The sequence below is a fragment of the Paramisgurnus dabryanus genome, chromosome 1 (genome assembly GCF_030506205.2).
Source record: "Paramisgurnus dabryanus chromosome 1, PD_genome_1.1, whole genome shotgun sequence".
Lineage (NCBI taxonomy): Eukaryota > Metazoa > Chordata > Actinopteri > Cypriniformes > Cobitidae > Paramisgurnus > Paramisgurnus dabryanus.
Window position 1 is genome coordinate 68,574,220 of NC_133337.1, and position 13,449 is coordinate 68,587,668.

Here is a 13,449-nt window from a genome sequence, read left to right on the forward strand (position 1 = left end):
GGCACTGATTTATGTTAACCTATGTCAGGGTATTTTTAAATTAAGGTAGCTCAAACATGCATTTTAGTCTGGAACTATGTAACGTACTACTGAAACAGAAATGCTTCTACTTTTTCACTATTTATAAAGAAAGACAGTATGCAGTGTTCAATACGACATTTCAAAATTTCGGGCATAGCCAATCGCTCAAAAGGTTTTTGTGGGCTCTGTTTCTTTAAATCCATTCGGGCTTTTCCGGAGGACTCGGTGATGTTCGCCGCACAAATCGCTGCTGCAAAGAGGGCAGTGACCGTATTTTCGCAGATATCCATCATTTTCTCGAAATAAGAAGCGAGAGCTTTAACAAATTAAATATATTTACGCCTGTGAAGTGAAAGAGACCGCCTATCTACAAATGCAAGCTATTAAATGTGTCGTGGTCGGCGACGGGTAAGTAGTGGGGTTTTTTTGGAGGGGAAGTGATGGAGAGCAGCATCCTTGGAAAACCCGTGTGTGCTATTGCAATGCATTGATGCATGCCTCTGGCCTTTGCATTTTATTATGTGCTTTACGGGATACCTTGAATTTGATCATGAACATGTGCATACAAGCGGACTGCATTTATTATCAGAATCAAAATAGCTATCACATCCTGAGAAATTTGCTGTTGTTTCGTGTCAATATTATTTTGAATGCACGTGCGGCATGTCATTATGCGTTGAATATTATGCATTGCTTTTTAAAGGAAAATTGTTCTTTTATTGTAACAAGAATATGGGTGTTAGCAGTGTTTTAAATACACATCCACTTATGTTGAATGGTAAAACCCTGAAGCAGAATCGCTCCTCTATGGTTACCACTCCCTCCTTCGCGCGCGAGTAGGTTGTGCGGCGCGTGCATGTGAGCGAGAGTGTTTCCCTGCTGACACTATGCATTACATTTGTAATTGAATACAGGCAACTGTATGTTTGTGCTTGTGCTGCCCCTGGGCGGGTGCGAATCTGGGACAGGGTCTGTCAATGACACACTACCAACCACACAAAGACCAGCATCAAATAGTATAGCAAAACACTTATTGATGTTGTTATAATCCCATGTGTGGTCTTTCCCTCATATTTTTTCTTCTTTAACTTTGGCTTTTCTTTAAATGATATATGTCAGAGGAATTTAGTTTAGTTCTCTGTCCTGTGTTTCCCCAGGGCGGTGGGTAAGACCTGTCTGCTGATCAGCTATACCACAAATGCCTTTCCGGGTGAATACATCCCCACAGTGTGAGTACTCAATAATCTCAGGCTGGTAGCTATGGATGTATTATGATTTTAAAATGTTCATCCAAAAATACAAATTGTCATTATTTGCACACTCTCATGTTGGGTGAAAATTGAGTTTTTAAAGAATATATTTTCCATGAGAGTCAAAAGGACTGCTTTCAAAAAAGATAAAACACCATTAAACTAGCGCTTCAACCTAGTGTGTTATATTCCACTTTTTTAAAGCCATTTAATGTTTAATGTTAACAGACTAAAAATTATATAGTTATTTACTCCCAAAATTTCCCTCTGCTTTAACTGTCAAATTAAATTTCCTTACTTACCTGTCCATGACTATGTTAAAGGGGACATTTTACAAGACTTTTTTAAGATGTCAAATAAATCTTTGGTGTCCCCTGAGTACATATGTACATAAGTTTAGCTCAAAATACCATGAAGATCATTTGTTATAGCATGTTAAAATTGCCACTGTAGGTGTGACAAAAATGTGACGTTTTTGGGTGTGTCCTTTAAAATGCAAATGAGCTGATGAAATGCAAACAGGGATCGTCATGATGGTGATTTGTTGAAATTGAAACTCAATTGTGCTGTCAATATTTTCTCTTTCTCTCTCTCTGCACTAAATGGCAGTGCTGTGGTTGGATAGTGCAGATTAAGGGGCTGTATTATCCCCTTTTGACATCACAAGGGGAGCCAAATTTCAATTACCTATTTTTTACATGCTTGCAGAGAATAGTTTACCAAAACTAAGTTAGTGGGTTGATCTTTTACACATTTTCTACATTGATAGAAGCACTTCGGACCCAATTATAGCACTTAAACATGAAATAAATCAGATTTTCATAATATGTCCCCTTTCATTTAAACACATGCATCATTTCTGAAAAACAGTAAATGACTTCTAACTGAGTGTGGTGTGTAGACAATGTTTTTTTTTTTTACTAAAAGCAAATGCAAAGAAGTCACACTAACGGTCAGCTGATACCTTTTTTTTATGGCCGATGCCAATATTGAGAAAGCAATCACCCGACTGGCCGATATAACACAATTGTGATTACAGTAAATGAGATAAATAGAAAATTGCTGAAACTAAACAAGCATCTGTTATGCATAATATTTTTAAATATACAATTTTAAGTACTTTATTTACAAGACATACATTAAGTCCTGTGAATCTGACATGTTAAAAAGTGAATTATGATGATTACTCATTTTACGGTCTGTCAGCCTTTGAATCTTTACATTAAAGATGTGTCTTTTCTATAGGAACAACAATTGCAGATTTATTGATTGATTGATGCCGATTAAAAATATTGGTCACTGCAATATATCGGTTTATCACTGACTGGCTACTTTAATGGTGATTTTTTTCACTGTTATTTTTTTAAATACATGGTTTTGTCCTATATGTTTGTATGGTAAAAAAAACAAGATAGGCTGGAAATAAGAAAAGGGTGGGTAAAAATTGGGAGATTTTAATTTACTTCTTTTTAGCTATACTTTGTGTACATAAAGGCTTATACTAGTCACATGATTTATTGGTCCTCACAGCTTTATTTGCTGTTTCAGTTGACATGAAGTGCATGTGACAACATTCATTTGCATTTCAATAAGACAATTAGTGGACTATTCTAAAGATCTATTGAACTATGTTGTGATGTCCTGCAGGGAGATGATCCAGAAATGTGACATGACGAAACTCAGTGACATTTTGGAATGTTTTTGAGTAATGCGTTTTCATTATAAAGATGAATGAGCATTCAGGGAGGGATAATGGTTCAAAACTAAATTCAGTCTCTGAACATTGGAAACAATGACTAATCCTGATACTTTCTTTTTAAGATTCAAGATTTTTTTATTTGTCACACACATAGCTATATGCATTTCCAGCCTGGGGGCCTTGGGGAAGAAGCTCTTCTTGAGCCTCTCAGTTTTTACAAACAGACTGTGGTAGTGTCTGCCAAACTGCAACAGGCAGAAAAGTGAGTTTGCATTGTGCGTCCTTAATTATCTTGTCCGCCCTGACTCTGCAATGCCTGATCTAGATATCCTGCAGAGAGGGAAGAGCAGACCCAGAGATGCGCTCAGCTAAGCACACCACTCTTTACAGGGCTTTGCTCCCCTTGGCTAAACAGTTCCCATACCATGATGAGATACACAGAGTCAAAACACTTTCCATATAGAAATTTTGCGGGATCGTTGATGAGATCCTAGAATTAAGTACAGCCATTGTCTGGCTTCAATGTTTAGTTAGGTTATATTGTATTGTGTTATGTTCTCAACTGTGGCCTTTTTCAGATTCGACAACTATTCTGCCAATGTGATGGTCGATGGTAAACCAGTCAACCTTGGTTTATGGGATACGGCAGGACAGGAAGACTACGACCGCCTTCGTCCCCTCTCATATCCCCAGACGGTGTGTGCTATCATGCACTTATTAATATACAATATCTTTATGCCATCATTGTTTGATGGTTAACTGCACAACAAGCAGTATTTTATTTGGGGTTACATGATATAAACAACAAACCATTTTGCATCTTTTCTCTACAGGATGTGTTCTTAATATGCTTTTCTTTGGTGAGCCCAGCATCCTTTGAGAACGTTCGTGCAAAGGTTAGTGTGAAAACGAAAGGCAAAGCCTACAAACCCCTTTCCAGTCGTAGCTAAAATGTATAAAATTTTAAAACCAACCTTCTGCACTTTCTCGCACCAGTGGTACCCTGAAGTGCGACATCACTGTCCTAACACACCGATCATTCTGGTGGGCACCAAACTGGACCTGAGAGACGATAAGGACACCATAGAACGGCTGAGGGACAAAAAGCTTTCGCCCATCACCTACCCACAGGGCTTGGCCATGGCACGTGAGATTGGTAAGGAGACGAAAATTATATTTATTACTAAAATGCTTTTCACAGTGTGCACTGTTGCAAAGCAACTTTACCTAAAACATTGCAGAAACAGGATATATTCAAAAATTAATAAAAGCTTAAAGGTTTAAAAATAGGCTTAACAAAGAAGAACAGTAAATCCAAAACAACCCAGTCATTGTGAATCCCAACAGAAGGAAGACCACAACTTTCATTACTGAAGGCATGGTTCAGCAAACTATAATTGAGATACTGAATTCGCGAATGGGACGCTGGTTGTGTTATCATATGCTGAAGTTGATTAGTGGAGTTGGTGGCACACAGAGACCCATTGTCTGACCGATGGAGGTCCAGCATGAGGCAGAAGTGAGGGGGAGGAATGGCTGCTAGAGAAAGATGTTCACTACACAAAATGGCCACCAGTCAGCTGCAGTAGAAGGGCTCTTTGTCATGTTGCTCTGCGTGCTTCAAGTTGCCGAAGTCTGAATGTTTTTAATGCCTGGCTAAAGCAATAATCAGATGACTTATACCCCATATAATGGACTACTTGATCAACTGCATGTCAGGCAACATTCAGCACATTAGTCACTGTGAATTCTGTTTTTTAGGGCTGATAAGGCCTTTTTAGGGATATCGAATTATCTGAAATAATCTTGAATAATAAATGTATTTGCTGTATTCAGCAGTTAATTGTTGTCTGTGCTTCAATAACTTTTATTGGACATTTATTTCTAAGAATTTCTGAATTAAATTCCATTAAAGCTAATGCACACAGTAAAAGACAAAAAGTCATCAAAAGTATGTGTTTTCAGGAACCCAAAACGTTGTAAACAAACAACCAAACCATATAAGAACTTGAAAACAACAAGGCAAAACATTTTATTGATGAGGGATGTACAGTAACTTAAAGGGACACTCCACTTTTTTTTGAAAATAGGCTAATTTTCCAGCTTCCCTATAGTTAATTAGTTAGTTAGTTGATTTTTACTGTTTTGGAATTCATTCAGCCGATCTCCAGGTCTGGCGGTCTATTACGCAGCGCCTGAAAATAGTCCCCTCGGTAACTTTCAAAAGCAGGGGACTATTTTCGGGCAGTGAGTAATATCATTGCGCCTTCTGCAGCCATGTTATATCAGCAAAGTCCTTGATTATTACTTCAGAATGAGAGTATAGTTGCTAGCCATATCTGCCTAGAAAATTGCAACTTTTAATTTTCTGTCAGTCTTAGTACACGATGTAACTACAGAAGAGTCAAGTTTTAAAAAGGAAAACTATTTTGGTTATTTTGAGCGCGATGCTAATGGTCTAATCAGATTCAATGGATTATGCTAAGCTATGCTAAAAGTGGTACCGCCAGACCCGGAGATCAGCTGAATGGATTTCAAAACGGTAAAAATCAAATGTTTAACTCTAGAGGAGCTGGAAAATGAGCCTATTCTCAAATAAAGTTAAGTGTCCCTTTAAATAACAACTATAAAAATATCCCTAACGTTTTTATACTTTAAAAGAGGAACTGGAGCCATATGCGTAGACCAAATCATTATAAATGAAATAAGGATGTGCTTTAAAGATACAGTAAAGTGAAAAGTAACCACTTTGACCTAAAACTCTCAAAGAATCATCTACCATCTGCACCGCATGCCTTATACACTTCAGCAAACAACCTCGACATAATAGTGTTGAGTGACATAAGAAACTATCCATAAGCACTGGAAACTAAAGTATAGTTTTTGTGCTTTTACAGGTGCTGTGAAGTACCTGGAATGCTCGGCCCTGACTCAGCGTGGTCTAAAGACTGTATTTGATGAGGCCATCCGTGCCGTTCTGTGTCCTCCGCCTGTCAAAAAACGCGGCAAGAGGTGCACTCTGCTCTGAGCTATTGTGGTGACAATTCCTGGTACCCAGAAACAAAACTACAATATTTTTTAAATCACATGTTATGGCAGTCCATGAAGTTGTAATACATTGAATGCGCATTACTGTACATGTACAGTATATGAACCATTGGCTAGACATCCAGTCAGAGGGAAACCTCCAGGTAGATGGCTTTAGTTTATACTGCCTCACACGTTCAGAGACGTAATATTACATTTTATATTGTTTAGATAAGAAGTTTTAGTGGTACAGTGTAATTGTTGACATACTGGAAGTGTTTTTTAGTGTTGTAAAGGAAGTGTGTCAATCCAATGGGAAACTTATGTTGATGTGGACGGTCTTGTACAGAACAAAGCTTACAATTTACAGTATTAGCATACTTGTTGGTGTCAGTCAACATTCAACAGCATTCACAACCCATTTTACTTGCGTAATGTGACATTTCTGAGTGAAAGAGGCTAGACTTTATTTTATAAATAAGGAATTGATTGGTTTGTGAAATTATTTGTATATGACAGCTGGTCGAAGGGGAGGGGCTGCAAAATAAGAGGGCTTCATGAAAAGGGGAAGTTGTTTAAAAGGTAAAGCAAGTTATACAAATGTATTTTTCCTTTTGATTACAGTATGTGCACTGATGAATCACTTAATTAGAATGGGAAAGCGGGTTAAATTTGATATCATGTTAGCTTTAAAGCCACATAAAAGTCATGAAAATGGTTTTCTTATCAACTATTGACCTATTGGCCATTGCAAACACTAGATAAGGTAACTGGAGTATTGTCTTTAATACAGGTAACCTTTAAGAATTTTGTTAATAACACTGTATTTCAACTTTCTTTTCTAGTTTTTTTATGTATGGGTAATCCCGCTTCTTTCACTTATACACCCCAATCTAACATGAACAGGTTTTATGGTACACGTTTAGATTTCGAAAATAACCTTTTTTTAAACAAATGCCCATTTATAGGTGTGTATAAGTGACGTGCATGCCACTAGAAGCCTTGATAATCCGAATGTCTCTAATGAAGGGCATGCATGGGCATTTGTTCTTGATCTTTCCCAGTTTGAGAACTTGTAAATATGTGTCTGCATGTGGTATGAATGTGGGCATTTGTCAGTGATTTGAGTGAGCTTTAACGTCTCCATGATGATTAACAATGTCCTCATCGGTGCTACAGCATTTTCTGTCTCTCACCTAGTCATTTTGTAAATAACTTGGACAAAAAAAGACAAAAAAAGATGTTCTTCAAAGCTGCCAAAAGACATTTCCATGATGTAAGATAGTATATTTAAAAATGTTTTAGATGAGGAATGCATTAAATAATAAATCTATTCATGTTTTACCCTTACCTTAACTCTGTTCTTTAATTTTACACTGCAGATTTTTTCTCTGTCCTCACACATGAAAGCAAAGATGACATACAGTATGATGTCTACATGAACGGGCTGTGGTACGAATGCAATGATTCAATTAACATTTTATTCCTAGGCCTTTCACAGATGATATATGTGAGACCTTGGACCACAAAATCAGTTATTTTTTAAAGGGTCAACTTAAAAAAAAAAAAGATTTATAATTTAGTTTTCCGTTGATGTATGGTTTGTTAGGACAATATTTGGACAAGATTTGAAAATCTGGAATCTTGGGGTACAATTTTTTTTGTTGATAAAAATAGATATGATGAAACATGATCTTAATAATCTCATGATTTTTGGCATTAAAAAATCTATATTTTTAACCCATACATTGTATGTATTGTTGGCTATTGCTACAAATATACCAATGTAACTTTTTTGGTCTTTTTGTGGTCTAAGGTGATCTAACATTTGAAAAAATACATTTAGACTAGTAATCACATAGTAATTGGATAACCTAATGCATATTAAGGGGTTTCTTGCAACTTAGGTCAGTATATTTTTCGATGAACAAACCAGGGAAGCATACAGCAGTTGTGAATGCTGACCTCTACTGACTGTACATTATACTACAGGACGTGAGAATGTATCGTCATGGCAACATGTAATGGCCAGAAGCAAAGACCTTCACATTTACAGAGAAGGGCCTCATAAGAACAAGACGAAATTACAACATGGACGGTTAAATGGTTTATTTCAGTTTTAAGTCTCCATTAGTTACATACAGAAGAGACATTATGTAGAGATGTGACATTCATATTGTAAACGAGTTGTAACGCACACTTTCAGTTTCACGTCATTCATGTCCCAATGACTCTGCCTGACTTTAAAAATCATTAGAAGTAGGGCTGGGCAAAAATATCTATTTTCCGATTAATAGTTTTTTTCCGTGGTCAATTTAAAATCGATTCTCACAGGCCCCGAATCAATTTTTTCCCCCAATTTTATTAACGTAAACATTGAACGTAAGATTAACGTTAATCTAATTACTAGTCTTCTCCCCTAGATGTCACCCTTTTTTTTGCCTTGCACGATGTTACCAAGGAGCGAGAGGCGAGCCTGTCATTCATTCATTCAGTCTATATTATAATATAATATAATATTCTAAATAATCTTTATTCATTGAGTTGAATCGAGAATAAAAATCAATTAGAAGTAATAGTCTCTTTAGCAAGCCAGGAAACCCCCATCCACAGGCAGGATGACTCCATTGGTCATGGCACTTTTATCACTCAACAGGAAGAGAATGGAATTGACCACATCTTCCACTTCTAAAACACAATACGAAAGATTATTAGGTTTGTCTAACAAAAATACAGTCCCAGATTACCACTACAAAAATATGGTCGTGGGCAGACTTCAACTTTTTGATCTTAGATTACATTACAGGAACACAATCTTGCATAAAACTTTGTAGTATAAGGAAGCATTTTACCGCATTTTACAATTTCTTTCATATATCTGTGTAATAAATATCATTACATTATCTAATATTGTCAGTGTAAATCATGATCATATTTATTTTAGAAGTCACACATGCTTACCTGCAAATTTTCCTAGTGGGATACGTGATGTCATTCTCTTGGCCTTTGCTGGGTCACTCCACCCAATCTTACCCATATCGGTCATTACCACAGTTGGATTCACCGAATTTACCCTTATCTGTCCAGGTCACAATTAAAAAGACAAGTTAAACTGGTACAGATGATGAATAAATTAATCTATAAATCAAAATAGGCAACACACTCACCATTGTTGGGTTTGATTTGATTAGTCATTTATTTTGATGAATTACCCCATATGCTTTGGGGTAAGCTTTGCACATTACATTTAAGCTTAACCATTTAAAGGAATAGTCTACTCATTTTCAATATTAAACTATGTTATTACCTTAACTAAGAATTGTTGAAACATCCCTCTGTCATCTGTGTGCGTGCACGTAAGCACTGGAGCGCGCTGCGACACTTCGATAGCATTTAGCTTAGCCCCATTCATTCAATGTTACCAATCAGAGATAAAGTTAGAAGTGACCAAACACATCAACGTTTTTCCTATTTAAGACGAGTAGTTATACGAGCAAGCTTGGTGGTACAAAATAAAATGTAGCGCTTTTCGAAGCGGATTTAAAAGAGGAACTATATTTTGAGTAGACCATTCCTTTAACACCATTTCCAAGGTAACTGTCCTGTAAGCTTTTATTGACTACAAACCAACAATTTTTGATAACAAATGTACAAAATGCATCTGCTAACATATAGGGACAATCCATTTTCTCTGTTTTACTACTTCCCCTTGATTTTGCATGTTCACATGAGAGTAAGGCCCAATCGGGATAGCCCTTACTTTCATGCGAACATGCAAGATTAAGTGGTAGTTGTAAGGGGTAAGACAGAGAAATGGGATTGGGCCATAAAGCTGGTGACATTTTCATATAGAATTAAATGTGTTCTGAATGTGTCACACCACAAAAAAATGTGTTAATGTTAATAACCACCCAACCAAATTTGAACAATGGAAAAAAAAGGATCAAAATCTTGAAAAAATAGGCAGGATTCTCTGCTCTCAACGGTGGGGATGTGTCCAAAAACTGTTTAAATGATCTAACTCTGCAATTCGGTACTGCATTACTTAGTTTACAGTCTTTGTGGCCTGTTTCAGCAATACATTTGTAACATTTAAAATGTGTATGGAAACAATTTTCTACACTGACTATACAGGGACTTTAAACAAAACAAAACAAAACAAAACAGTTAGTGCTGCTTATAAGAAAGAGCTAGGCGCTAGTTTGCATTCAAGATTCAAAATTGTCTGATCAAGAAGAGCAATAAGATTGTAAATATTAACACATGTCACCACTAAATGTTTGATTATGTGCAAACAGCATTTCTTTAAACATGTTGTGTTGGTAATTACATCCGCTTCTTAAAATTAAGTAATTAAAATGCAGAGATACACACCCACAAATATACTAGACTGTTTGGGACATTTAAGATTGTAAGAAGAGGGTGGTTGTGGATTGGTTTAAAGCCTGTTGAGGACTGTCTCTCATGCATTGCCTTCTCAAGTTTGAAAAAAAAAAGTCCTTGACTGACTGTGAACAGCAAATGTTTAATATTTACGTTGCTGTGCATTGATACACAGAATAGTTGGGTGCAGCGGCCTTATTGGAAACACACAGCTATTGACCAATCAGAATCAAGAACTGGAACTAACCATTTTATAAGTTAAAATTTAATGAGAAACTGTCAATGATTTACCTGATGTGGCCCCAACTCCAGCGCCATCACTTTGGTCAGTATGTCTAATGCTCCTTTTGTGGCACCTTTAAAGGAACATTTAAACATTAAGGGGCAGTTTCCCCGACAAGGTTTAGACTAATCCAGGACTCACTAGGACTAGGCCTTAGTTATATTAGGACATTTAAGTAGTTTTTACAAACATGCCTTACAAAAAAAAACATTACTGGTGTGCATATTGAGACAAAACAGTGACACTGATATATGTTAAGATATGTTAGTGCAAGATGTTTTAATTGTTTTTAAATTACAGCATCTTGACTCACAGTATACAGCATGATCTTGCACGGCACATTGTGAAGCCTGGCTAGAAACATTGACTATGGAGCCTCCACTTCCTCTGGTCTTCATACCTTTAGCCACAATCTTTAATACAGTCACAACATTAGTAGTGCAACATTACTGATACTCATTTTGAAATCATAACATATAGGTTTTATCTTACCTGTGCAACATGTAACGCAGCTTTTACATTGACATTAAAAGACCTGCGAAAACATTCTGTTCTCAGTTTCTATCAGATAGGCAGTTCAATAAAAAACTCAGATTTTAGTATATGAGTGATGCTTCAATGGCCCACATGTCAAACTGATCTGGCGTGACCTCCAGAAAGGGCTGAAGTTTAGCGCAAGCTGCATTGTTCACCAGCAGATCCACCGGACCGACGTCTTTCAGCGCCTGCTCTGTGGCTTCCCAGTCCGACAGGTCCACGCATACCGGCTTGATGGAGGGACACTGGGGATGAAAAGCATTTGATGTTACAAAGAGATTTTCCATTGTCACAGCCTAACTAAATGAGACCAATAAAGCATAAAGAAGCCGCAGGCTCTCGTGTGATATAGAAGAATGCCAATCTATGCTAGGAATTAATGCCAGCTAAGAGACAACAGACCCAATAGGGTGCTTTCTATAGGGGATGAGTTGGAGCATGACCATGGGGTCATTACCTCCTCCACTAGGCTATCCAGGTCAACCTTGGTGCGTGTGACAGCCGTGACCTCTGCCCCACAGCGTGCCAGAGCTAGAGAAGTGGCCCGCCCGATCCCTAGGAGACATTTGAGAGATAGTCAAGAGGTGTGAATGATCATACTCTAATCTGAAAGCATGCACATTTATTATGCACAAATTGTGTGCACATTTGATAATCCGCGTCTTTGCATTCGATATTAAACAAGCAAACCGACACACAATTATTATTCTAAAGCATGCACGTGCTTTTGTTTCTAATTATTAAAGTTAACCCTTAGGAAAATTAACCACGGTTAGTAGTTAAACCATGGTAAAAATAAAGCTCACCTTTGCCAGCTCCAGTCACTAAAGCTCGTTTTCCACTAAATGTTATCTCCATTTTGTGACACAGCTGTAAAGCACTCTAGTCTGAAAGCAGATGGAAGTTTGTAAATTGTAACGTTATTTAAAGCATTTCCATGCAAAGGTACGATTCTGCAATGCAAAGTTATTTAAGTTACACAACACGATAAATGAAACACCTGCAAAGGCTTTGTCTTACGAGAGAGCGAACTTTACGAGCCACTTCATTTAAATAATTTAACTTAACGTTAATTTTTTTCTTGATAATACCAATTCAAAACGTACCTCAGTCTTAAACTATCAACAAGTTGCTAAACTGAGCAAAGGTCACCCGAGCGTCGCGAAGGGACACGTTAGTTACCCTGTTTTATAACCGCGAGTGACAAATGTTGTTGAAGGTGGCTTCGTTTATCACATGATCGCTTCAAAAAACTTGAATTTTCTAAAGCATGAGCTGTTTTGGTGTGTTTGGTTTTTACGTCACAGTATGGCGCTGCGCATATATGACATCTAAGTACCGCGAGAGCGCTTCGAGAGCTTCCCCTCGCGGTATTCTGATGTCATAGGTCGATCGTTCTGCGCAGCGACGCATGAAGTCGATATTCTGTTATAAGTTCTGCATACCACTTTCGCACATAGAGCTTGCGTTTCAGTTCGTTTTCTTGCCTCTTATATCTCCCCATATCTGTGAAAAATAAAAGACAAAAGAAATAAATAAAGTATTTTTTTATTATAATGTTAATGTTAAACAAGTACATATTAATTAATTAAATCCCTACTGAAAAAAAACAGCTGATTTGCTGGTTTATCAGATCGGTACTGGCTGGTGAAGCAGGTTTTAGGTGCGTTTTGGTCACTTTTTAAGCCGGAAAAATGGGCCAGCTAACCCACCAGCTTAGGCTGGGAGGATCAGCTTAAACCAGCATCCACCTTAAACCAGCTAAGATCAGCCAGCCTACCACTTTTTTATTCAGATAGATCAGCTTTAATTGTTTTTATTTTATGGAGTATATGATTTGTGATAAAAAAAAACATAAATTATTGATCATTATTTAGTAGGATATCATCACTGTGTATTTTGTTGTACTAAAGCTTAGAAAAAGAAAGTACATTCCTTTGTCCATGTACTCCATCAATTGTGAAGTAACTTCTGTGTAGAGTAATAAACATTTCAGACAAACTTAGAAAGTACTATACAATTATTATGTTTAGTAATGTGTCCCTGTCTGTGAAATCCAGGCTGAAGTCTTATCCTGCTATGAGATTTGGATCATCAAAAGCCCTATTCGCACAGGAATAGTATCTGTGGACCTCATGTGATTTACAATTTACCCCCTACATCTGAATTTTGTGTGGCGCATTCGCACGGGATAAGCGAAGCCTGCAATTTTACACAAATTTACTGACTTGTTATAATGTCAAGGCTTT

The 13,449-nt window shown here is 37.1% G+C and overlaps 2 protein-coding genes across 3 annotated transcripts; one reads left to right on the forward strand and one right to left on the reverse strand.

Moving 5' to 3' along the window:
- The first annotated feature begins 243 nt into the window (after positions 1-243).
- On the forward strand, positions 244-7,353 carry rac3b (Rac family small GTPase 3b). Its single transcript, XM_065257594.2, has 6 exons — positions 244-429; positions 1,179-1,250; positions 3,549-3,666; positions 3,804-3,866; positions 3,967-4,126; positions 5,868-7,353. Exons 1-6 carry the CDS (start codon positions 395-397, stop codon positions 5,996-5,998), a joined length of 579 nt encoding a protein of 192 aa, XP_065113666.1. The 5' UTR covers positions 244-394; the 3' UTR covers positions 5,999-7,353.
- Positions 7,354-8,091: 738 nt separating this feature from the next.
- dcxr (dicarbonyl/L-xylulose reductase) lies at positions 8,092-12,474 on the reverse strand. 2 transcript variants are annotated; one of them, XM_065253453.2, is made up of 9 exons: positions 12,307-12,474; positions 12,007-12,087; positions 11,658-11,755; positions 11,291-11,445; positions 11,156-11,198; positions 10,977-11,076; positions 10,672-10,736; positions 8,959-9,076; positions 8,092-8,685 (listed from the first exon to the last, which is right to left on the reverse strand). In XM_065253453.2, exons 2-9 carry the CDS (start codon positions 12,056-12,058, stop codon positions 8,582-8,584), a joined length of 735 nt encoding a protein of 244 aa, XP_065109525.1. In that variant the 5' UTR covers positions 12,059-12,087; positions 12,307-12,474; the 3' UTR covers positions 8,092-8,581. The 2 variants fall into 2 exon arrangements, with proteins under 2 accessions (XP_065109525.1, XP_073667503.1); XM_073811402.1 differs by lacking the exon at positions 12,307-12,474 and adding an exon at positions 12,201-12,225.
- Positions 12,475-13,449: the final 975 nt, after the last annotated feature.